Source organism: Lepidochelys kempii, chromosome 3 (genome assembly GCF_965140285.1).
Source record: "Lepidochelys kempii isolate rLepKem1 chromosome 3, rLepKem1.hap1, whole genome shotgun sequence".
In the NCBI taxonomy this organism is placed as follows: Eukaryota; Metazoa; Chordata; order Testudines; family Cheloniidae; genus Lepidochelys; species Lepidochelys kempii.
Genome location: NC_136382.1, coordinates 22,318,401 through 22,345,065, shown reverse-complemented (window position 1 = coordinate 22,345,065; position 26,665 = coordinate 22,318,401). Strand labels below are relative to the sequence as shown.

At 46.0% G+C, this 26,665-nt stretch overlaps 1 protein-coding gene across 3 annotated transcripts in view; it reads right to left on the bottom strand.

Annotated features, from left to right (window-relative positions):
- The window catches only part of HS1BP3 (HCLS1 binding protein 3), a 78,270-nt gene that overhangs the window by 20,599 nt on the left and 31,006 nt on the right, over positions 1 to 26,665 (bottom strand). For 2 of the 3 annotated variants that reach the window (XM_073335913.2, XM_073335912.2), the window contains exons 5-6: positions 1,206 to 1,363; positions 598 to 733 (exon numbers count right to left, since the gene is read on the bottom strand). In XM_073335913.2, the coding sequence (XP_073192014.1) occupies positions 598 to 733; positions 1,206 to 1,363 (294 nt within the window). Of the gene's footprint in view, positions 1 to 32; positions 111 to 597; positions 734 to 1,205; positions 1,364 to 26,665 lie in introns of all 3 variants that reach the window. The other variant, XM_073335914.1, reaches the window with a different exon arrangement.

Here is a 26,665-nt window from a genome sequence, read left to right as displayed (position 1 = left end):
GATATTCTGGTAACTGGGGCCATATTAAGTACCTTAGATAAAAGGAGGGCATGTTCATGAATGCTTCCTTCTACCTCAGAGCCTCCTGATAATCCAGATCTTGCATAGTTCTGATTAAAATATAAATGAACGTTATAAGAGACACTGTTTAAATAACGAGGAAGCCCAGTCTAGTGGCTTGAGCACAGTGTCTGAGCCATGAGCACCTAAATTCTAATCTCAGTTCTGAAACAAAGTTCATCTTTACCCTTGGACAAGCCACTCCTCTGCCTTCATTTCCACATTTGGAAAATGGAGAGCTAACCTACCCATCTACCCTCCTGGGGATTATTTGTAAAGCACCTTGAGAAAGTAAAGGTGCTACTGTTTGTCAGTGCCCATTATTCTTAAGCTTTAATAAAGATGATGTGTGTTTGATTTTCAAGCTTTTAAACAAATGTCTGCGCTTGTCTTGGTTAGTATGAATGTCAATCCACTTTCAGCACAGAATGTTTTTTAAGCTTTGCCCTGGAGTTTGTGGCATTGGGATCTAAATTGCTTCCTGCTCAAGAATGCCAAGTGGATATCATTACTACAGGAACCGTTTTAGATGAATACCTCAATAGCTCCTCTGTGTCCTCTTTGAGGCTGGTGCTCAGCACATAGTCCTTGTTCTCACAGGCCGTTGGCAGCAGCAGTGAATCACCTAGTTTAACAGTCCCACCGAGGTCTGGGTCTTCAAATAATTTCAGGTCTAAAGATTGAATCATCAGAAAGCTTTAGTCAAGCTTCAACTACATCACCACCATGACTGTTAGCAGGGGAATCAAGTTGTGTGGCTGAAAGGAAACATCCTATAGAAAATTTATTTTTATAAAAAGTCTTCCATAGCCAAAGTAAAAATTCACAAAGCGCTAGGAAATACATTCTTGATACACTGCACTAGCAGGAGCTACTGGCTCTACTCACCCATCAACATAAGCTAGACAACAACTACAGATCCATAACAACTGACAATCCAAAGTCCAACAGTGTATGCCTGTTGCAACTGCAAGCCACGTTTATTTCCACTTCTAGCTAATTTACAGCTGAAGGTCTGGCCCAACATTCTTACATCGAAACCCAAGTTTCATGCACTGCACCATTCCATTTTAAATACAAGAGCCTTATAGAAGCTTTGGGGACCACAACCTAACTGTACATAATGGAAAATGGAACATATTTACTCTCTTTGGCTGACAAGTTCTTCTTGGAACTGGAAGATGAAAAATCTTTTACTGGGCCAAATAGTCCTTCCTCAGGATCTACTTCCTCATCAAAAATGGTTAACTTGGGTTTGTCTTCCTTGGCTGCAGGAGGTGCAGGCTTCTTAGGTTTTTTAGATCTAAAAGTACAAGAAACAAGAAAGAAATTCAGCTGATATTTCTTACATTACAAGAACTATCAAGGAATTCAGCCAGAAATGGAAGCAAGATGTATATTAAAAATTACAACATGATCACATTTGATTGTAATTTTCTCCTCCTTTTCAGGACTTTTCATTTGTCTGGGAATAGCAATGGTAGACTCCTGAATACATTTCAGCACCACTGAAATACAAGTGAGGGGAAGGGAATGGCTTGATATCCAAAGAATGGCCTGGACCCATTTGGCCACGTTGCAGACACTGGTTAAATCTGTGTGATGTTTTAGAAGAAAAACCCTGTGAGCCTCCCCAGTCAGTGGCTACTACTTTTAGTCCTGTGTACCTCACTGGTGAAGAGAAGGTAGCAGATACTTTAACACTGCAAACTCACCCCCACCAGTGGGCATACGACACTGGGGGCCTTGTCCAGGATCTGCACCACCTTTGGCTGAGGGAGAGGCAGGGCCATGAGCCCACATCCCTTTAGTCTCTGTAGCAATCCCACTCAAACATAAGGAGGACTTGTGGCACCTTAGAGACTAACAAATTTATTTGAGCATAGTCTTTTTGCAGATATAGACTAACACGGCTGCTACTCGGAAATCACGCAAACATGTAGCAGCATCCACGGCAGAGCGAGAAGCACAACAGTGACCTGCTCAGAACCTACTGACCCACTCAGAAGATCAGCAGCCATGTTCTGTATTAGCTGAAGCTTTAAGGCGGCCTTCACAGTTAGGTACCACACATTACAGCAATGCAGCCTGAGGTAAGAAAGGGGAAAATTCAAGAGAGAAGTCGGCATGTGGGGAGCCAGAGAAAAACGGAAGGCTAAGAGGAAATCTTTGGATGAGAGAATTTAATTCAAAACAAGGGGAAATGCCTATTCATTAGGGCATCAAATCATTTGCACAGAATGTCCTGATATTTGGACCCACAAGCATAACAGTCATGTCCTCGCAAGGTACCAGTGCACCCCCAAAAGGCACCTTTTGCACTAAAAGATCTGCTCTTCTTCTTTACCCAGTATAAGGTCAGGTTTCAGTCTACAGTAAAACTAATTAGCAGCATTTAAAATGCTATTGCCATCAAAAAAACAAGGCAATAATGTTGAAGAGATTACAAGTGCATTCCAGTCACATTAAACAGGCCAGTAAAATACTCACCAGATTGCGGCCACACACAGAGGGTAAGCGGAGTCTGGCTACTTTTCATAAGAGTTTATCATCAACAAAACATAAGCCCTGGTGAATAGCATGTTCCTGTTGTTGCTTCATCTCTTAGCAACAGCAAAAGATGCACTTTAAATGACTACACAAGATCGATAAGTAATGCTTAACCACTGAATGTTTTGGAAATGTACCATACTGACGGGAAATGACAAGGAAGCAATTGCTAAACAGCTTGCTAAACAATTTCAAATGGCAACAAATTCAGTTTGTGTTTTGGTGCTCAGATGCTACAGAGGTACAGTGGTTCAGGAGTGGGGGTGGGGGGGTTCCTGTGGTTAGGGTGTTAGCTAAAGACCTAGACTCAATACCCTGCTCAGCCTCAAACTTCCTGTGTGACCAAGGGCAAGACACTTAATCTCTCTGTGCGTCAGTTCCCCATCTGCAAAATGGAGATAATAGCACTTTCCTACCTCACAGTGGTGTTGAGGATAAATACATTAAAGACTGAGGTGCTCAGATACTACAGAGCTGGGGGCTATATAGGTACCTAAGATAGATGGACAGATCTGTTAACTTCTCTTTCCCAACTTACAAAGAGCCCATTTTTCTCCAAATACACAAGCCTTTTAATGGCATGGCCACCTAGGACATAGGTGAGTAGATAGTGGAGTTCATGTGTAAATTTCTTTCCAGTCACCTCTCTGCCTGATCCAAGGTGATCGTATGTATAGTAAAAGGTGCATAGTTCTGCAGCATAGTTTCCGTAATCCTTTCTTTCATGCCCTTCAGCCTCAGTTTTTCCCTTTATTTGACTAGATGCAACCATTCATCCATCCACTGGAGAGAGGTACGTTTTAAATTCGAACATTAAAACACGCCGAGGCAGATTTCTGGAGGTAGCTCTTCTCCATCCTGCAATTGCTTACAACACGACACAAAAGAAAAATATACCTTAAATCTCCATGTAAGTGATCTTCAAATATTGCAGCAGGAGTGAAGATGAAAAATCAGGCGCATTGCTACAGAGAGAAATGTACTTAGCCAATTGAATGTTATGTTTTCTTTTTGCTATTATTGCGCATTTCTGCTGGGATTTTCCTTTTTTAAAAGTAGATTTTAGTGCTCAGTTATTAAGTACTGGCTTAACAGCTGTGGAGAGTGAAGATCTTTGTAGCCTCAAAACAGGGTACTGCACAGTGCTTCCAAGCACTGCCCCATCAATCAATGTGTCTTACTTCTGATATGGAGAGAGCACCTCCAGGGGATAAGAGAATCATTAGGAAGCTTCCAGAAAATGATTATTTCCTCCTGGACAAATTAGATGGTACACACCTTTTCTGGGCCAGATCCTCAGCTGGTATAAATCAGCACAGCTCCATTCACTCTGTATTTGTGCCAAAGCTGTCACTGGCATGGGAGGAATAGTTTATTGTCAAGGTTTTTTTTAAAAAAACCTTGACTCGGAAGCTGGTGAAAGCAACTCCTGCAAGGCGTCAAGTCCACTAACATCAGTGGAAGTGGAGAGCTGTTTGAGCTCCCTCAGATAACGTCAATGGAAGTTGATAGGTTTTAGCACCTTACAACCTCTGAACATGCAGTCTGGAATTCTCAAAAGAACCTAAGGGAGTTAGATGCCAAAATATCATTGGGAATTGGGCACGTAACTCCCTTAAGCTCCTTAGGAAATCCCAGCTGTAACATTCCAAGGTTGAGATTCCGAACCCCTTACCTCCAATGGAAAGCAGGTACTCGCGCAAGCTGTCCCTTTGAAAGTCAGAAGATGAGGAAGGGCTTCATGATCTGGCTCTGAGATTATTGGCATTTAAGAGCATTGTAGTGGTGGGAAATGGCAGGGGAAGGAAGTAGAGCCAGAATAACACTGTCACAGTGAATAGTGTATTAAAGAAAATGAACTGAACTGCAAAGGCTTGCTGACAATCCTCTGTTTAGTCTAGCAATCAAAACTATCCCAGTTACCCTTGGTCATTTTTAGTCTTGCCAGGATACATCACTGGACAGTTGCATGGCCCATGACTGAGAGCACAGAAAGTGACTTGCCATGTTTTCTAAACATTACCAGGCTGAACAAGAAAAGGTCATTTCTTTGTGATGGATCTGCTTCACCTTACTGCCCTTCTAAGGACACCAGCACTGTGCTGCCAAGTGATTCATGTTTACCAGCAACATGGCTTTCTTGAGACCAGAATCTAAGCCAAAAAAAATCCCCACAGTTCTGTATTTAGCTGACCGGTTCCATGCCACACACTGTAGTAACAATAAGATTATTTTGAGGGGGGAAACATGAGTGTATAAATGTTGCACTGCTACAAATCCAGGGCTCAGTCTTATAAGAGTGCCAAACAAGGAGTTGCCAATAAGGTGGCTCTGTCACTCATGACCCAACAAGGGAGGTCAGCTGAGGTGAACAGAGAGTGGTTAAAAGCGACATTGTACGCCGCATGTGTCATGAGGAATGAAGCAGCTGGCTGGGAGAGTAATGTTCCATGGGAGCCTTCACGGGCGCCGCAATAGGGGGGCCCAGGAGGCCATAGCCCTCCCACTTTTTGAAAGTGGACGGGCCTAGTTTGGCAGGTGCTCCACCCCTCCTCTTCCCCCTGAGCGCCTCCTCCCCCCACCCAGAGCAGGAGAGTCCGCAGCTCTCCACAGCTGCCCCTGGGTCTTACCTGGTCCCGGCTCTGGCTGGGGTGGCCGCAGCCCATCCATGGTAAGAGCCGTGCAGGCAGCAATGGGGAGCTGTGCTGTGGAACTCTCACCTGCCCAGGGCAGGGGGGGCACAGGCCAGGGGCTGCTTTCGACCTCCTCATCCCAGGCAGGTGGAGGGTCCATGGCACAGCTGCCCATGCGGCTCTTACCCTGGCCAGGTTGCGGCCCACCAGCCAGAGCTGGATCCAGATAAAAGCCGTATGTGGGCAGATGTGGGGAGCTGCGGACCCTCCTGCCTTGGGTGGGGGGCCTGCAGGGCGGAGACACAGGCCCGGGGCTGCTCTCGACCCCCATCCCCGGGCAGGTGGAGGGTCCATGGCTCTCGGCCGCTCCAGCTTGCAGCTTGGCCATGGGTGGGGCCTTGGGCGGAAGAGATGGGGCGCTTGGGCCCTGCCCCCACCCCACACTTTTGGGCAGGCTCTGCCATCCTTGGGAACCTTCAGAAGCATTTCTATGTCTGGACCGCAGGGCTGCCTCAGTTATTAATTTCTCCTTCACACAGCTCATCTATCTGCATTACACTCATCACCTTGGTATCCGGTAACTGAAGGTTAGTTGAATAAGATACTGCATCTGACTGGCAGCAGGATTAATGGACACTCCTAAAAATGGCTCTTAACCAATCATTTACATTTCTTCAGAAGCACTTAAGCCCCTATGCTCAGCCCTGTCCTATCACATATACACTTCTCCCTACACAGCAGGGCTCACAGTTCAGGCAGTAATGCTGAGCACTGTGCATATTTCTTCGCACAATGTGATGACCTCTGTGCACAAAGGCTGAGCACACCCTTGCACTTTGGCTCGCTGCACTTCCTTCAGCAGCTGACAGGATCAAATGCTAATAGAGCTGGTATCAGCCATGCCACTCATTGGTCCCTGGTCCTTAGAAAACTGACACTCATTTGGAAAGAGTCCTGGAGCCCTGAAGCATGCTACAGCTTCATGGGAACGTTCTATGGGATTGAACACAAAATGTTACCTCTGCTATATGGTGATCCCAAAAAATCCCTAAAGCTAAGATAACCTATTGAACTGAAGCTAAAGTTTCAGAATAATTTCTACGTACCCTTATTAAAGTTCTGACTGATTTCACCCCTATTGAGTTCCATAAGTGTAATGCTAATTAGGCCACTGAACTTTCTCAGATCAAGCTAAGACATTTTGAAGATTATGAGCTTCAAAAAGACTCGACAATGCTAAAAATTTTTGTTGTATAAAGCCTGTACATAAAACCCATCTGTGTAAGCATTAAGGGCCAAATTTTCAATCCATTTTTGTGGGCACTATTATTTGCATCTGCGGTTTATAGAGACAAGGTGGGGTGAGGTGGTATCTTTTATTGGAGCAATTTCTGTTGGGAGAGAGACATAGACTTTGTCTACAGGTTACTACAGTATAATTTATGTTGCTCAGGGGTGTGAATAATCCACACCCCATGAGTGACATCCTAAGCGCCAGTGTAGACAGCACTATCAGTGCTGTAGTGTAGATGTAGCCACAACCTTTCGAGCTTACACAGAGCTCTTTTTCAGGTCTGGGAAATGTACTCAGAGGGTCTGCAGTTTCCACGGCATGCATCCGATGAAGTGAGCTGTAGCTCACGAAAGCTCATGCTCAAATAAATTGGTTAGTCTCTAAGGTGCCACAAGTACTCCTTTTCTTTTTGCGAATACAGACTAACACGGCTGTTACTCTGAAACCAGCTAAATAAAAGGTGGAACAGAAGTGGCCCATTAACACCTCTTCAGTCAAAGGTGAAGGGAAGGGCAGGGGGAAGGGCAGTTAGTGGGTTACAGATTGTTGTTTTAAGCCACAAATCTAGCATGTCTATTCAACCAATGATTTTTAATGTCTCGCAACACTATGAATTTAAGCTCTAAGGCTCGTCTTTTGAAGGTGTTGTGCAGGTTTCCTCTGAGGATAAGGACTGATAGGTCAGACAAAGAGTGAGTGCTTTGTGAAAAGTGTTCACCCAAAAGTGATACAGTGTTTTTTTTGTCTTTTATCAATTTTTTGTGTGAGCTCATGCAAAAGTGTAGTGATCGTCTTGTTTACCCACACAGTTGTTATTGGGCCATTTAGTGAACTGGATGAGGTAAATCACATGTTGTGATAGGCACGTGTAGGACCCTTGGATCCTGAAAGACATGTTGTTGGGGAAGATGTGATTGCAGGTTTTGCATCTGTTGTTCTGGCAGGGTCTGGTGACACTGACATCCTGGGACAAATACAGTTTTAGGAAGCTGGCTGACTGCTCACTGGTTAATCCTGTCATTGCCTCTGAGAAAACAAGACAGCAGGTGCTGAACTGAAAATGTCATCTGCTGCTCTCTCTCTATTCCAACAGTGTTCATTTTCCGAAGCTGTATGATAACCGACAAGACAAAAGGGTCATTCTCATCTGTCTGGGAGGAGGGGTGCCGAATGGGAAATCTAAGCCAGCCAGCTCAACCCAGCGTGACTGCTCAGCATTAAGTAACGGTGACAAGAGCTTGCTGTAGGGCAAGTTCACCTCAAAGAGTCAGCCTTTTCTTGCAGACACCAGGGCAGAAAAATCAGTTAATAGTGATGGAAATGCTTTCAGGGTCTCAAAAAGTAAGAGAAGAAGTTATAAAAGGTAGAAAAGTACCCTTGTTTTGAAACAATTTTTAGTGAGAAAATTATCAAGTAGGGAAATTTTTGTTCTCTGAGATCTTTGGACCAGGCCACTCTTGGATTATATAGTTCCAACCAACCAACAGATGGAGACAAATCATTAAGGGCAAGTTTTACAAGAGTTCAGCTCCCATTTAGGAACCTAAACACGTGGCCAGGTTTCTTGAAGTGCTCAGCACCGAGGAGTTTCTGTTGTTCTGAATGGAAACCACTGGATGCTTAGCTCTTCTGAAAATCTGGCCGTTAGCTTTTAATGCCGCTACACTCCTATGTCATTTGAAAGGAAGACCTCCAACACACTATAGTGAAACTATTTTTGTTGATATACAATAACCAATATCTTTAACCATAAATATGAATAGTTCCATGAAAACTCTGATTTTAATCTACACAGGCACTAATTTACATAGGGAAGGAACCTGGACTGGTTTACGAGATCTCAAAGGAAGAAAATTGCCAGGAAATATTTTCCCTTCTTTCTGGATCCCCTAGACCAGTCCAGACATTTGGAACGGGCTAAAACAAGGTTTTAAATAACAAGATAAAATTTTCAAAATCTATCAGGATGACACATTCACAGCGTACAGTGATAATGAAATACTTTCTATTGCAACTGTAACTAGGGTTGATATTAAAACAGCAGCTGTTACAGTTAAAAATTTTCAGATCCGTAGGGCTAGATAAACTGTATCCAGGAGTTTTAAAAGAATTGGCCAAGAAGCCCTCTGAACCACTGATGTTGATATTTTAACAATGTTTTGAATTCTGGGTAAGTTCTAGAGGAATAATTTTTTAAAATGCTAATATTGTGCCAATATGTAACAAGGTTAAATGGGACAACATGGGTATCTTTATACTGGTTAGCTGGATATCAATCCTGGATAAAATCATGGAAAGGCTGATAAGGGATACAATCAGTAAAGAATTAAAAGGATGGCCCCATAATTAATACCAATCAGCATGGTTTTATGGAAAATAAGTCATCTCAGACAAACATGATATTTTTTTTTAATGAGATTACAAATTAGGTTGATAAAGGTAATGGACATAAAGTCTGACATACTATACTGCATATGTCCAAACCTTCTTCTTGCCTTATGAGGCAGGGAGAACAAAATCTTTCGGTCTACCTTTTCTGGGCGGCAGGGGTACTGTTGTGGTCAGAGCCACCTCAGATGTAGCCTTCTTGGTGCTCCTCTGCAACTGGTTCAAGTCCCTCCTCTGAATCAGGCAGAGCAGAGACCTGACCTTGTATTCCCCATATCCTAAATGAGTGCCTTAAACACTGAGCTCTTGGTTTTCTGGGGTCTGTCTGTCTGTCTCTATGACCAAAAATTCCACCTGGATCTGAGAAATCTTCCTGATGAAAGCTTCAACAAAACAGACCCTTTCCTGCAAAAAGTCTAATTTTCAATGAGCTGCCATTTTCTGATGAAAAGCTGTCTCATCCAAAAAATTCCCAACCAGTTCTAGGCCCAGCCCTACACAGGAGTTATTCACAAATGTTTTAATCCCAAACACAGATCCATTAATTTACATCCAACACTAACTGTTCCGAGTGTGGGCCTTTAGTCAGTAAACTCTTGAGCAAGGACCGCATCTCACATCTGTAAAGCACTGTGCACATGCTGTATACATATCGAACCATGAAAAAAAAATATATATATACACACAAGAAAATAGGAGTGACTAACGTAATGAAATCCAACCAACCTTACACTTTATATATCCTCCTCTTTGAAATGTCCTGAGCAGCTTTATGATCTATGGCAATTAAGTTGATAAGGAGAGAATGTAAAACACCTCACCTAATAAATGTGTATTCACTGTGTACTGGAGAGGTTCAGAGCAGCAGACACAAAAAGAGAGAGGAAGGTTCCACAAATAAACAGCTTATAGTAATATATTAATCTAAACATAGGGCAATCGCTCTCTGACTTGGCTCTGCTCTGGCACCTCTTTAGATTTCACTTTGTACGTCACATATCACTGCTGGAAAATGTGATTGTGGTTGGGAAAATCTGAAATTCAGAGGTCTCCACAGTGTGCATTTACGGTATCAAATTTAATGAAACCTTTAATATCAGTGAGTAGGATTACTACAGCTTCTAAAAATTAACAATGATGAATGCAAACAGCAATCATTTCTGGCATTGGTGACCCGTTCCTTAAACAATGAAATGGTGAAAAACTGATCAATAACAGTTGTTTCTAGTTCAGAGTCATATTTGAATATTTTTTCAGAACCATTCAATCAAGGAATTTATTTGAATGTGAAATTAACCTGATTTTCAAAAGTGCTGATTATCTACAATTCTAAGTGAAAGCAATAGGAGCTGCAGGAATCCAACACCTCTGAACATCAAGCCCTAAATACAGGATGTTATTCTTCTGGAAGACCAGTGCTTAATCATTTAGAAACTGCTTTGCAGGGGTTTAATTTCATGCTGCCTAATCATCCAGTGTACTTCATTTCCTGGCAGTCCACAGTGGATCCTGCTGCACATGCCAGTCAGCCTCTCCGTTACCCGCTGTGCTCATTGGCATAAGAGACAAAATTCACACTCTGCTGCTGCCTGCTCCATCACTACTATATCCAAATGCTGAGCAGACATGAGCACAAGGGACATGGGCAGATCTCTGATGTTGTGTGTACAAAGTGAACAGAGAAACCTAGAAGAAAAGGGCCTGTTTCCTTCTATTCCCCTTCCCCTCATCCCAACCCTCACTCTAGCCTTCGAGGTTCCTGGGAAAATTATGTCTCAAGCACAGTTTCCAACTTTCACGGAGTAAATAAGCACCTCAACTTTCACAATAAGCCAAAAATCAAGCTAATCCCATTTCAAAACAAGGCCAAAACAAGCCAATCCCTAAGAACCCCAACACTCTATGAGACTAGATCCCCCCGGCGTGCAGTCTGGGACTGTGGTGGGCCCGCTGTGCACCCCTGACTCTCTCCCCGCTTTGCCCCTGCTTGCCGGGAGCCGATCAAAAAAAAGGAGGCAACAAGCTACAAGCCAAACAAGCAACAAGCCAAAAACTAGCCAACAAGCAACTCACAAGCCAATTAAGCCAAAAACAAATGCAATTTCTGTGTTTTTTTTCGTGGGTTTGGCATGTCTGGTCTCAAGATACCCACTTCTCTGAGCTTGGTATATACACAGTCCCACCATCGTCCTAAGAGAGACCTCTAGCAAAGTACAAGGGATGCTCCAGTCTAAAACTTCCCCTGACATACCTGTTACACCACATCTCAGTAGCTTGTTATAAGCAAGACAAATGCTGGTTACTAAGGCAGTGGACAAATTCCAGCAACAGCTAGGTAGTATATGTAGACAAAATTACTCCATTTAAAAGGTATAATACCTTGACTAGTTGATGATATGGTCCCAGGAAGCACCTGGCTTAGGCTGGTCTTCCACTGTTTTTAGAATTAGCTTCATTTATACGTGACTCCGACACTAAGTGTTCTGGATTCTCAACCCACAAACCTTTGCATTTTGCATGTAAATAATTTCAGGACTTGGGCACATGAGGTTTGTATATGGAATCACAATAGTTGGATAAGTGGCTGCTATATGGAGTCATAGGACCCTATTTGGTGAAATTCTGATTGCTCTCTGCATCTGGCAAGATTAGGCCTTTAAATGAAGAATAATTCAACCTAAACTGCACAAAGGCACTAAGTGCGGAATGAGTGTCCACATGGAGACTTAGTCGGAATATCCACTGTGCTTTAAATTCACATCCGAGCTATTTCACACTAATTTCCCCATGAATACCTTGTGTAGACAAGTCCTAAGAATGAGAGCCAAATGCCAGTGCTCCACAATGTAACGAGTTATGTTAGTACTCCATTCTTCAGGATTGATGCTACTCGACTAGCCTCCTTGCTTCCTCTCTCCAGTTGGCCATTGCGCCCACATTTTCTCCGGGTAATGAGTGAGGCACCATCATAGCCTCCACAGAAAGGTTAGTACTGATGACAGAGTGCTGCAAACAGCACCTGTTATTACAAAGTGAATGACCTGTAAAACAGGGCCCAGTCTTCCCCAACATTAAGGATTTTAAACATGTATTTAGGTTCAGCCCTGTTCAACAAAGCACTTAAGCACAACTTTCACGGAGTAAATAAGCACCTCAACTTTCACAATAAGCCAAAAATCAAGCTAATCCCATTTCAAAACAAGGCCAAAACAAGCCAATCCCTAAGAACCCCAACACTCTATGAGACTAGATCCCCCCGGCGTGCAGTCTGGGACTGTGGTGGGCCCGCTGTGCACCCCTGACTCTCTCCCCCCTTTGCCCCTGCTTGCCGGGAGCCGATCAAAAAAAAGGAGGCAACAAGCTACAAGCCAAACAAGCAACAAGCCAAAAACTAGCCAACAAGCAACTCACAAGCCAATTAAGCCAAAAACAAATGCAATTTCTGTGTTTTTTTTCGTGGGTTTGGCATGTCTGGTCTCAAGACACCCACTTCTCTGAGCTTGGTATATACACAGTCCCACCATCTAATTAACTTAATTAGAGTTAAGCGTTTTGTTGAACTCAGACCTCAGCGCACAAGGCCTAAGTGCGTCTGAAGTCAGAACCCAACCTTCAACCCCCTTGACAGCACATAACACAACAGTCTCAAAAACTAGTCATTGGACTTCCAGCTCCACCGTGGACTCCTGTGAGACCCTGGACAGGTCACTATCTTGGTGACTGTTACTCACCTCTACAATAACAATAGCATGACCTACCTCCCAGGTGTGCTGTGTGCTCCAGCTGCAATAGGTTACTGGTGCTTTCCAAAGCAGACTAGTATTTTTAAAGTTAATTTAGCATGGTTGTAAAACATCCAAAGGACAGACCCAGAGACTGTGTCTTATTTATTCATTGAACAGATACCTCATTGGCACAGACAGTACAAACTTCCCATACTGCTCCACCAGCCTTCTCAGTGCTAACCAGAATGGACCACTTTAGGAGTAAGTGTGCTTCAGCCCCTTGTCCTCTCTTCTGCTAAGTGTGTAACCTGTTATGGTGCTTTGTAATGAATATCAGTTACTGGGCCTGGGCTAGCTTCAGACACAGTGTTAACATAATAGGCTCCACATCCCTTTCCTGATGGCTGAGAGCCATCAAGTCCCAGACAGGAGTCTCAGTTTAACGTGAAAAGATCAAAACCATGGCTTAAAAGGGCATGTATAGTAATCATCACTGCTTTTAAAAAGAAAAATGAATATCCACACTATGGTTTGTAATGAACCTCTGAAAGTCTGAATAGATTTATTGTGCTCTCTATAGATCAATTCCTACTGTACAATCAAATAATAAATCTGGATAGGAAGAAGTCACACTTTGGGAGGGGAAAAGCAAAAAAGTTCCATCTTAGCTCCAACAGAGCCCACACAGAGTTTTGTTTAACACATCAGAAAGGAACAGCTGTAGGTTGTATTTTATGCTATGCCTGTTTTTCATGGCACAGTTCCTAAAACACAATTTCTAAACATATTTTCTATCGACAATAACCTCCGCAGGATCACATAATGTGCAGTAACACTTGCTATTCCAGCAGCACTTTGCAGAGACTGTAGACAGATCTGCTCAGCAAGGCCTCTATGGTTCCATATGCCCAGAGAATTATTATTTTATACAACATGCGACTGAGACAGCTGTATGATTTATTACAGAATTTTCCCCTTGCTCCCACGTAGCTAACTGATGGTGTGCTATGGTCTCTCACTGCAGGTTCCCCCCTCCTTTCCTTCATTTGGGGATAAGGATTGGGGGGTGGGGGTGGGTGGGAAGAGATGCACCAGGGAGCATGTGTGTGTGAGAGGGAGCACAAATAGGTTTTCATGGACCCACAAGTACAAACCTCAAGCATTTGAATCCCAAATGATCTCTGCACTGGGGAGTGAGGTGGAAAGAGGCCTGCGGCTGTGTATGGGCCTGCTCAGGAAGAGCTCCTTGCTGCTGACTCAGTGTGTGAACTTGGGCAAGTAGTTTGACCTTTCAGTGCCTCAGTTTACTCACCTGAAAAACTGAGATAATGGGCCAGGTCCTCAGCTGGTGTAACTTGGTGCTCAGCCACCACAACCAATGCAAATTCACATCAGTGGAGAATCTGGCCCATTATCGCTCATCTACTGTTACTCACTGGGGACTTTTTCATTTATGTATTTATTTTTCCTTTTAGTTCCCACAAAACATCTTGAGCTATTGGGAGGTGTGATGGGGCACCTGCCGCACACTGGGTTCTAAGGAGTTAATAGAGCTCTTGGGAGGCTGCACAGGAGGCAGCCAATCAGAGAGGGGATGCGAGGAGAAGCCAATCAGGGCCGGGCTGGTCCATATAAGAACAGAGCAGTTTCAGTCACTCCCTGGAGTTTGAGGAGGGAAATGGACTGGCTGCCTTACAAGCTGAAGGCAGCAAGCACCCTGGACAGAACAGTGCTGCAGGCAGAGACCCAGGGAGCTAAAGGCAGCTCCTGGAGGGCTGTAGGCATTTGCAGGCTGAGGCCCTGAGGCAAGGGCAAAGAGGGTGCTGGGGCTGTGGGGAAGTGGCCTAAGGAAATCTACTGAGCATCGGAAGGGGTGCTGCAAGCAGCAGCCATCTGCAGGGTCCCTGAGCCAGGACCTGGATTAGTGGGTGGGCCTGGGTCCCCACTCCCACTTGCTACTGAGGAGGTGGCTGGACTGAGGGACTGTGATACTGTCCCCTGGAACGGGGGGAACACAGAGTGTGGTGCAGCCGGAGGGCTGTGTCCTGAACAGGATGCTGTGGCCCTGGGAGTGATGTGGGCCCCTGGAGCAGAAGTGATGGTAGTGAGACATCACTGGAAGAGGGTGCACTGGTGTACATAGCTAATCCCCAGGACAGCCAGCAGGAGGCACTGCAGTGGTTAGTCCCACCCTGTCACAGGAGGACATCTTGCACAGCCTACTGCTAGGCAAGCTTCCTCAACCCTAACCTCGCTTCACACATGATCAGTCCTTGTCCTCTCTCCTGAGACTGCCATGGGGGGGCTCGTCGTGGCTGTGGTAGTTTTCAATGACAGTCATGTCCATGTGCTAGGATCTGGCCAGAGGCTGGCTGTTCATTTTAGATATTCCGCTCAACGTGAAAAAGCATTTGGAGGTTGATCCAAAACCCACTGAAGTTAATGGAAAGATTCCCATGAACTTCTATGCCCTTCATCATCATTAACAGTCTAGATTTGATTTTGCATTTCTAGAGTGCCTTCAATTACAGGATCTCAAAGCTTTTGATGGAGCTGAATTCAGCCTCACAAACCCACCTATGAAGTAAGTATTAATCTCTGTTTTCCTATTGGGAAACCAAGGCATACAGCTGTTAAATGACTTACCCAAGAACACCCTGTGCCAGATCCAGGAGCAGAACCTAGATTTGCCAATTCCCAGTTCTGTATTTTAAGCTCTGTACTTTTACAATGCCATTCTTCTTCCCCCGGCTGGCAGTCTGGATGGGAAAAGTTCCACAGTGTGTTACCAGACTACAGATCAATCCAATTACCACAGGAGAATCTGATCCTAGGCTACTTTAATCTGCATCAGCTAATAACTGTATAGTTATACCAGACAATTAATGGCACATCTGGAAATGTTTTATGGTTTGCTCCCAAAAATCATTTTGCAATGGCCAATTCTTTGGTCCTTTAAAATAGGGTACATATCTTTGTACCAGGTATGTTGGGACAGGAAACCATAGAACCAACATTCAGTCTGTTGGGTTGCGTTAATTGTTAATTGTTCAGATGGATGGGGATGCAAGATTTTCCAAGGATTTAAACTGAAGGAACATTCACTCCCACAAACAGGCTTCTTTCAAAGCAAATGGGGAGGGATAGCTCAGTGGTTTGAGCATTGGTCTGCTAAATCCAGGGTTGTGAGTTCAATTCTTGAGGGGGCCATTTAGGGATCTGGGGCAAAAATTGGGGATTGGCCCTGCTTTGAGCAGGGGGTTGGACTAGATGACCTCCTGAGGTCCCTTCCAACCTTGAGATTCTATGAAATGATTCATTTAAACTCATTAAATAGAAGACAACAGGTAACTGAAATTCATCCCCTATTAGCAATTTGTTTAATCTACAAAGCAGTTCTGTAGATCTATTGATTAAACATTTCCTGTGGCTCAGTACAGACATCAGGCTAATCAATGAGGTAATGCTTTTTTTAAAATTCTAATTGAGGGCTTGAGTCAACCCATTATGCTAAAGCCCATGAGACTTAGCATGTTTAAAAGCTTCCCAATTACATCATGCTTGGCTCTCATAACAAAGCTGGAGTATAAAGGGACTTTGGATTTTGTTTAGCTGTGAAATTACCCTGCACAGCTTTTAAGAAATCTGCTGCTTTCTACATATTTACATCAGTTAGCCTAAGACTGTCCTCTATGCTTGCAAGGCTGTTTTCTGCAGCTTCTGCTTGATTTCATGTTATGCTCCACATGGCTACAGGTGACTCTCCATATTATTGTTAAATAAGAAGAACGAACCACAGAATGGGGTAAAACAACAACAGAGAGGTTTGCCAAAAGGATTATAGAAATTATTTAACAGTCTGTTCAACCTAGTGGCAATATTATTGCAGTTTTATTAACTTATGTTATTTGGTTCTCTGTAATTCTTCTATACACAAAGTATGTGGCAAATTTTATTGTTTTATATATTAAATTATTACAAACAAGGAATAGGATCCACTGAAGATCTCATGGCAATCTTTTCTAAAGCAGAGGTACCTACTGCAGCAAATTCCAACTTAGATATTTCTATTACATCTACCTACAATTCTCCCAGCATTTCTCTTGGATAAGGTATTCTCCACTTACTTTCCTAGGCTGCAATGTGGGGATGCTATAAAGTAGTAAACAATCACTGTGTTTTACCCCAGAGGTAGCTGCATTTTCATTCTGGATGAAGAGATCATGCTACACAGAGTGCCGTTTAAATTTGCATAGCTCTTTGTAATCCTCTGGGATGAGAAAGGTTATATAAATACAAAAATTACTATTTATAAGCACTACCAAATATATTCAGGGGTCTAATCAGAAGGAAAATGAAGCATACTAAAAATAATTTACTTAAACTCTTTCCCAAAGGATCTTGAAGTGCTTTACAAACTTTAATTATATACATAAATTTGGAATAACTCCATCCATCTATGAAATGCACATACCACTGTGCTAAAATATGGTAACTGCTTAAGAGTACACAGCAACGCTCCCCAGAGCCTGGGAAACAATGACCAGAGGATCTTTTATAACCAGAAATTTAAGAATAGATCAAGAGATGCATAGAATCATAGAATACCAGGGTTGGAAGGGACCCCAGAAGGTCATCTAGTCCAACCCCCTGCTCGAAGCAGGACCAATTCCCAGTTAAATCATCTCAGCCAGGGCTTTGTCAAGCCTGACCTTAAAAACCTCTAAGGAAGGAGATTCTACCACCTCCCTAGGTAACGCATTCCAGTGTTTCACCACCCTCATAGTGAAAAAGTTTTTCCTAATATCCAATCTAAATCTCTCCCACTGCAACTTGAGACCATTACTCCTCGTTCTGTCATCTGCTACCACTGAGAACAGTCTAGAGCCATCCTCTTTGGAACCCCCTTTCAGGTAGTTGAAAGCAGCTATCAAATCCCCCCTCATTCTTCTCTTCTGCAGACTAAACAATCCCAGCTCCCTCAGCCTCTCCTCATAAGTCATGTGTTCTAGACCCCTAATCATTTTTGTTGCCCTTCGCTGGACTCTCTCCAATTTATCCACATCCTTCTTGTAGTGTGGGACCCAAAACTGGACACAGTACTCCAGATGAGGCCTCACCAATGTCAAATAGAGGGGAACGATCACGTCCCTCGATCTGCTCGCTATGCCCCTACTTATACATCCCAAAATACCATTGGCCTTCTTGGCAACAAGGGCACACTACTGACTCATATCCAGCTTCTCGTCCACTGTCACCCCTAGATCCTTTTCCGCAGAACTGCTGCCTAGCCATTCGGCCCCTAGTCTGTAGCAGTGCATTGGATTCTTCCGTCCCAAGTGCAGGACCCTGCACTTATCCTTATTGAACCTCATCAGATTTCTTTTGGCCCAATCCTCCAATTTGTCTAGGTCCTTCTGTATCCTATCCCTCCCTCCAACGTATCTACCACTCCTCCCAGTTTAGTATTATCCGCAAATTTGCTGAGAGTGCAATCCACACCATCCTCCAGATCATTTATGAAGATATTGAACAAAACCGGCCCCAGGACCGACCCTTGGGGCACTCCACTTGACACCGGCTGCCAACTAGACATGGAGCCATGATCACTACCCGTTGAGCCCGACAATCTAGCCAGCTTTCTACCCACCTTATAGTGCATTCATCCAGCCCATACTTCCTTAACTTGCTGATAAGAATACTGTGGGAGACCGTGTCAAAAGCTTTGCTAAAGTCAAGAAACAATACATCCACTGCTTTCCCTTCATCCACAGAACCAGTAATCTCATCATAAAAGGCGATTAGATTAGTCAGGCATGACCTTCCCTTGGTGAATCCATGCTGGCTGTTCCTGATCACTTTCCTCTCATGCAAGTGCTTCAGGATTGATTCTTTGAGGACCTGCTCCATGATTTTTCCAGGGACTGAGGTGAGGCTGACTGGCCTGTAGTTCCCAGGATCCTCCTTCTTCCCTTTTTTAAAGATTGGCACTACATTAGCCTTTTTCCAGTCATCCGGGACTTCCCCCGTTCGCCACGAGTTTTCAAAGATAATGGCCAATGGCTCTGCAATCACAGCCGCCAATTCCTTCAGCACTCTCGGATGCAACTCGTCCGGCCCCATGGACTTGTGCACGTCCAGCTTTTCTAAATAGTCCCTAACCACCTCTATCTCCACAGAGGGCTGGCCATCTCTTCCCCATTTTGTGATGCCCAGCGCAGCAGTCTGGGAGCTGACCTTGTTAGTGAAGACAGAGGCAAAAAAAGCATTGAGTACATTAGCTTTTTCCACATCCTCTGTCACTAGGTTGCCTCCCTCATTCAGTAAGGGGCCCACACTTTCCTTGGCTTTCTTCTTGTTGCCAACATACCTGAAGAAACCCTTCTTGTTACTCTTGACATCTCTTGCTAGCTGCAGCTCCAGGTGCGATTTGGCCCTCCTGATATCATTCCTACATGCCCGAGCAATATTTTTATACTCTTCCCTGGTCATATGTCCAACCTTCCACTTCTTGTAAGCTTCTTTTTTATGTTTAAGATCCGCTAGGATTTCACCATTAAGCCAAGCTGGTCGCCTGCCATATTTACTATTCTTTCGACTCATCGGGATGGTTTGTCCCTGTAACCTCAACAGGGATTCCTTGAAATACAGCCAGCTCTCCTGGACTCCTTTCCCCTTCATGTTAGTCCCCCAGGGGATCCTGGCCATCCGTTCCCTGAGGGAGTCGAAGTCTGCTTTCCTGAAGTCCAGGGTACGTATCCTGCTGCTTACCTTTCTTCCCTGCGTCAGGATCCTGAACTCAACCAACTCATGGTCACTTCCTCCCAGATTCCCATCCACTTTTGCTTCCCCCACTAATTCTACCCGGTTTGTGAGCAGCAGGTCAAGAAAAGCGCCCCCCCCCAGTTGGCTCCTCTAGCACTTGCGCCAGGAAATTGTCCCCTACGCTTTCCAAAAACTTCCTGGATTGTCTATGCACTGCTGTATTGCTCTCCCAGCAGATATCATGAAAATTTAAAGTCACCCATGAGAATCAGGGCATGCGATCTAGTAGCTTCCGTGAGCTGCCGGAAGAAAGCCTCATCTACCTCATCCCCCTGGTCTGGTGGTCTATAGCAGACTCCCACCACTACATCACTCTTGTTGCACACACTTCTAAACTTAATCCAGAGACACTCAGGTTTTTCTACAGTTTCGTACCGGAGCTCTGAGCAGTCATACTGCTCCCTTACATACAGTGCTACTCCCCCACCTTTTCTGCCCTGCCTGTCCTTCCTGAACAGTTTATAACCATCCATGACAGTACTCCAGTCATGTGAGTTATCCCACCAAGTCTCTGTTATTCCAATCACGTCATAGTTCCTTGACATCACCAGGACCTCCAGTTCTCCCTGCTTGTTTCCAAGGCTTTGTGCATTCGTATATAAGCACTTGAGATAACCTGTTGATCGCCCCTCATTCCCAGTATGAGGCAGGAGCCCTCCCCTCACAGACATTCCTGCCTGTGCTTCCTCCTGGTATCCCGCTTTCCCACTTACCTCAGGGCTTTGGTCTCCTTCCCCCGGTGAACCTAGTTTAAAGCCCTCCTCACTAGGTTAGCCAGCCTGCTGGCAAAGATGCTCTTCCCTCTCTTCGTAAGATGGAGCCCGTCTCTGCCCAGCACTCCTCCTTCATGGAACACCATCCCATGGTCAAAGAATCCAAAGCCTTCTCTCCTACACCACCTGCGTAGCCATTCGTTGACTTCGACGATTCAACGGTCCCTACCCAGGCCTTTTCCTTCCACGGGAAGGATGGACGAGAACACCACTTGCGCCTCCAACTCCTTTATTCTTCTTCCCAGAGCCACGTAGTCCGCAGTGATCCGCTCAAGGTCATTCTTGGCAGTATCATTGGTGCCCACGTGGAGAAGCAGGAAGGGGTAGCGATCCGAGGGCTTGATGAGTCTCGGCGGTCTCTCCGTCACATCGCGAATCGTAGCCCCTGGCAAGCAGCAGACTTCTCGGTTTTCCCGGTCAGGGCGGCAGATAGATGACTCAGTCCCCCGGAGGAGAGAGTCCCCGACCACCACCACCCGCCTTCTCCTCTTGGGAGTGGTGGTCGTGATGCACATGCAGCAGCACAATGCCCCCTCACTAAAAACTTGCTCCAATATTGGTCCCTCACTGACAGAGGAAGAACTGAAATTTGTCCCAGGAATAACCAGCAATTAATTATACCTGGAAAAAAAGGAATACACAGAGACCAATTTTAGGATCCTAAATTATCATAGAGCAGACACTTCTCTACCTGGTTAGCACCTCAATGCCAATTTGAGTGCTCTGGCATCCAAATCAGAATGCTTATTCACTATTTTTCTTTTTGCATTTGGCTGCCAAATTTGATATCCTGAATGAGCAGCAGTGGATGGAACATGGGAGTGGGAGTCAGGAACTTCCAAATTCAAATCCAAGTGCCTAACCAGACTTCAGCTGTGACCTTCAGGAAGCATATTTATACTGAGGAAGAAACCATTACAGAGGGCATGAGTTACAGAAGATGGTTCGTTCTTCAGCACATCCACACTCAACACTGTTTGAGAGGCCCCGCAGAGGAAAGGTTCTATAACTAGGGCCCTACCAAATTCAGGGTCCCCTTTGGTCAATTTCACAGTCATAGGATTTTAAAAATTGTTAATTTCATGATTTCAGCTATTTAAATCTGAAATTTCGCAGTGTTGCAATTGTAGGGGTTCTGACCCGAAAAGGAGTGTGTGGGGGGAAGGGGAGGGTCGCAAGGTTATTGTAGTGGGTGGGTTGCGATACTGCTACCCGTACTTCTGCGCGGCTGGTGGCGGCACTGCCTTCAGAGTGGCGGCAGCGGGAGAGAAGTGCCCAGCTCTGAAGGCAGAGCAGCCGCCAGCAGCAGCGCAGAAGTATGGGTGGCAGGGTACGGTATTGCCACCTTCACTTCTGCGCTGCTGCCTGCAGAGCTGGGCCCTCAGTCAGGAGGTGCCACGCTCCAGCCGCCCAGCTCTGAAGGCAGCGCAGAAGTAAGGATGGCAATACCGCAACCCCCCTAAAATAACCTTATGACCCCCACACACAACTCCCTTTTGGGTCAGGACCCCTTATTTGAGAAATGCTGGTCTCCGCCGTGAAATCTGTAAAGTACAGAGTAAAAGCTCACAAAAGACCCGATTTCACGGGGGGAGACCAGATTTCACAGTCCATGATGGGTTTTTCAGAGCTGTGAATTTGGTAGAGCCCTATCTATAACCCATGACCCACTCCCTGAGCCATCCTGACCCCCTGTATAGCACTCCACACCAGTTACATCATGCTCTGCTTGGACAGGAAAAATCCCTTTCTGACTCTTGAAGCAATTATTGAGTGATGAAGCATTGCCAGAAGTGGAGTGGGGTTTAGCATGTGGCTTATTAGCTCAACTCTGTTTTGCTCTGAAGCAGGATTTGCTTGTTTGCTTTTAAATAATCTCCACACCTCCACCTTTATATACACAGAAAGTGTATGGCAAATTTTATTGTTTATTATGTTAAAATATTAAAATCAAGGAATAGGAGCCACTGAAGATCTCATGGCAATCTTTTCAAAAGCAGAGGTACCTATTGCAACAAATTCAACTTTGATACTTCTATTATATCTTATATCTACATTGTTCTCCCCCAGAGGGTTTATAGATCTCTTGGACAAAGTGTATTAAAGCAGGCATGATGTACAAGAAATACAGACTGCGTCAGGGAGTGGGATCCAGGCCTAGGAGGCCACAGGGAAACAAACAGTGGGAGGAGTCCATAATGGGGGCAAAAAGTTATGTAGCAAAGACAGACAAACAAGGAACAGAAGGTGATGAAACAGGTGAGAGTTGGGCTGTGCAAACGGATCTCAGTTTTGATGCAGATGGACGGGATCTGAATCAAGGAAGTATCCAAGAAATGAACACAGCTAAAACACAGATCAATCTGTACCAACAGACATACAGATAAACTATAGCAATAAAATTCCTAGAGAAATGAGAGCACCTCTTCCATCCTCTCCCATGCGCCTATCTACTGGGTTTGAAAGGGAACAGAAATGATAAGCCAGACTTTTAAAAACAGCAGGGGAGCCTATCCAAGAAACCAGTTCATCAAAGAGATTTTAGAACTGATCCCACGAGGCTGAGAACTGAGGCTCCAAATAAAGCCAAGGAAAGCTGGCTTAAAGGGGAGTGGCTCAGCCCCTCTCCGGATCAGCAATACACACTCCACAGTTTTAAAAAAAGAGCTATGGCACCACACCACTTTCTCAGATTTGAAAATCTCTTCAGGTTGTTGCCCTAAAATGTTTCTCAAGAGGAGTGAATGGACAGGAGGAAAGGAAGGGTTGTTTACTGGGGTTTGTAAGCTGCAGTTCCGACAGCAATGCGATTGGAATCAGCACAAATATTTGTGGCACTTGGCAGCAGTGATGTCCAAGCATGGTTTGCGACCTTCACTGGTGACTCAACAATTGACAGCACATAAAGATCTGCCTGTTTTAGAACTCTAAAGGCTTCACAGCTGTGTTCCTGGACACACATACTGCCCTACAACTGCATGCGAGGAAAATACAGCATTTGAAATGAGTTCTCCTTTGCTTGTTTTTCTTGTCCAAAGTACATTTGAACAACCACCTTGTAACATGGGCCTTCCCCTTTCCTTGCTGCCTTGGCCCCTGTTCCTAATTATAGTGCCCTGGTAGAAGAGAATGGGACAGAGCAGTGGGGTCGCTGCTGATGTGGGAAAGTTCAACTGGATTCAGAGGTGAGCTCATACACCCAAAGACTAGGGTGACCAGGTGTCCTGTTTTTAACAGGACAGTCCCGTATTTAAGCATTCTTCCAGATAACCTGACTTTTTGTTAAATATGGGCAAACTGTCCCGTATTTTCTGGGATCACGGCACAGAGCCAGCAGCAAGCAGCTGTGCCCTCCACCCCCCACTTTGCTCTCGCCACCGCACACCCGCAACGGAATCCCCCTTGCCGCCTCCTCCAGCGGCAGCAGCAGCACCAGAGCCGGGGATGGGCAGTGACAGCGCGCCCAGGAGCAGCCCGGGCTCGCCACTCCCCCACCCCCCGTTCCTGCTGCTGCACCTTCCCCACCGCCCTCCTGGGCAGCACTCCTGCTGCGCCACCCTCAGCTCCCACCTTGCGTGGGGGAGAAGCCAGGGCCGGGAATGCCCTGCCCAGGGAAGGGGGTCCCTGCTCCCGCAGGCAGAGGGGCTCTGCTGGCTCCCTGGCAGTGGGAGCAGGCTGTGAGCAGCATCTCACCTCGCAGCCTACCCCGCCCCCGCACGTGGGACCCTTAGGGGGGCGTGGAGGAACTTTTGGGGGGGGAGCATGGCAACCCCAGCACTGTGCTGGAGGGAGGGGCTAGGAAGAGCGGATTGGGCTGGCCAGCCTGCCTGCATACAGGGGGACAAGGGGGCCTCAGGCAGCCCCACGCGCAGGCGTGCAGCGGGGGGGGGGCGGGGTGGTTTGGACCACCAGCCCTGCAGGCAGGCGACAGGGGGCCTCGGACCACCAGCCCCGTGTGCGGCAGGGAGGCTTGGACCACCAGCCTGCATTCAGGGGCTCGGAGGACCAGCCTCGCGTGCAAGGGAGAAGGGGGGTCAGACCAGCCCCCGGGGGATTGCAGACAGGCAGCGGGGGGGCTCGGACCAGGTTGGAGGGGATTGCAGGTGGCGGGGGGAGGTCAGATCAGGGAAGGGTTCGCATGCAGGTGGCTCAGGGAAAATACAGTCACGTTTTGGAAAATACAGTCACGCTACCAAAGACCCATAACAAACTACTAACATAGGACCAAATAAAACTGTGAATTCAAGGACTGGTCCATGTGTGTGGGAGGGGTGCGGGGTGGGGAGGGGAGGAATGAGTGGCCTGAGGACCAACAACTTTAGCAAAATGGTAGAATCCTGATGGCAGCAGGGATGACAAGGCCCAGCAGATAGGGTTGCCAACTTTCTAATCACACAAAACTGAACACCCTAGCCCCGCCCCTTTCCTGAGGACCCACCCCTTTCTGAGGCCGCACCCCTATCCCGCCCCTTTCTGAGGCCCCACTCCCTGCATTCCCCCTCCTCGGTGGCTTGCTCTCCCCCACCCTCACTGGGCTGGGACGGGGGTGTGGGTGGGGGTGAGGGCTCTAATTGGGGGTACAGGCTCCAGGGTGGGGCCAGAAATAAGGGGTTCAGGGTGAGGGAGGGGTCTCCATCCTGGAGCAGGGAGTTGGGGTGAGGGAGGGGATGAGGGCTCCAGCTGGGGGTGCGGGGTCTGGGGTACAAGAGGGGGCTCCAGGTTGGGGGGCGGCCAAGGGATTTGGAGTGCAGGAGGGGGCTGCGGGTTGAGGCAGAGGGTTGGGTTGCAGGAGGGGGTATGGGCTCTGGGCTGGGGGTGGAGGCTCTTGGGAGGAATGAGGGGGTTGGGCTGCAGGAGGGGGTTCTGGGTTTGAGGGGGCTCAGGGCTGGGGCGGGGGTTGGGGCTCGGGCTTACCTCAGACGACTCCTGGTCAGCGGTGCTGCAAGGCTAAGGCAGGCTAGTCCCTACCCGTCCTGGCACTGTGCTGCGCCCTAGAAGCGGTCCAGCTCCTAGATGAGGGGGCCAGGAGGCTCCTCACGCTGCTCTCACCTGCAGGCACCACCCCCCCAGCTCCCATTGGCAGTGATTCCTGGCCAGTGGGAGTGCACAGCCTGCCTTAGACCTGCAGCACTGCCGACCGGACTTTTAATGGCCCGGTTGTCAGTGCTGACCAGAGCCACCAGGGTTGGGCCGCCCTTTTCGACTGGGCATTCCGGTCGAAAACTGGACACCTGGCAACCCTACGAGCAGATGCAAGTCCACTTTGACATCCTATATTCCATTTGACCATTTTTCTAATCTATCAAGATTATCCTTCATTGTAGCTACATCTCTTAACTCCTCCTTCTAATTTAATATTGTCTGCAAATTTAAGGCTCTTACCCTTGGTAGCTTTGGCTAAACTAAACCATTAATACAAATATTCAAGATTACTGAATTCAGAGCCCTGTGGGACTCCGTTTCCCATCAAATTCAGCACAGAGTGCATACCTTCAACAATCTGACATCTACCCTCTAACCAGTACTTTACAGATCTTATTAGTGACCTAATACCTGTTTAATCTTTCTATGTAGTATCTTAAATAGTGAAATGCCTCTCACAACCAACCAATATAGAATCATAGTGTTAGAAGGGACGCAAGGGTTACCTGGTTTTATCCCCTGCCAAGATGCAGGATCCAAGACAGATAGCTATCCAGCCTCTTTTTGAAAACCTCCAGTGAAGGAGGTTCCACAACTTACTTAATTGCTTAAGTTTCAAAGTGAGACATGGCCAATTTTGGTCCCTCAGAAACACTCCCCCTTCCATCAGAAAAGAAAGGTAAAACATTCTAAAATAATTTCTTGCCTGCATATCTGCAGAGACCCTATCAGACTCCACTGGAGACAGAGAACAGACCCATATGGCAGACATTTGAATGCTCCATGAGTCTCACTTTCCTTGTGTCACTTCACCCCAAATAAACCTCTTCCCAAGCAGCTGACAAATTATACCCTTTTCCTCTGCAGAATGAAGATTTTTCTGGTGCTTATCAATCTTATCTAGGATGTTCTGGCTGCCAATAAACAGCTTCTCAATCCTGTCCCTGCCCCTCAGATATAAACATGCCATGGCTTTCCTTTCAGTGGTTTAGTGGAATGTTTAATTTTTAAATACTTCAGCATGATACTGATGTAGCCCATTTCAATTATGCAGATGTGTTTGCCAGAAGTATCATAGAATCATAGAAGATTAGGGTTGGAAGAGACCTCAGGAGGTCATTTAGTCCAAACCCCTGCTCAAAGCTGTATCAACCCCAACTAAATCATCCCGGCTTTGGCTTTGTCAAGCCAGGCCTTAAATACCTCTAAGGATGGAGATTCCACCACCTCCCTAGGTAACTCATTCCAGTGCTTCACCATCTTCCCAGTGAAACA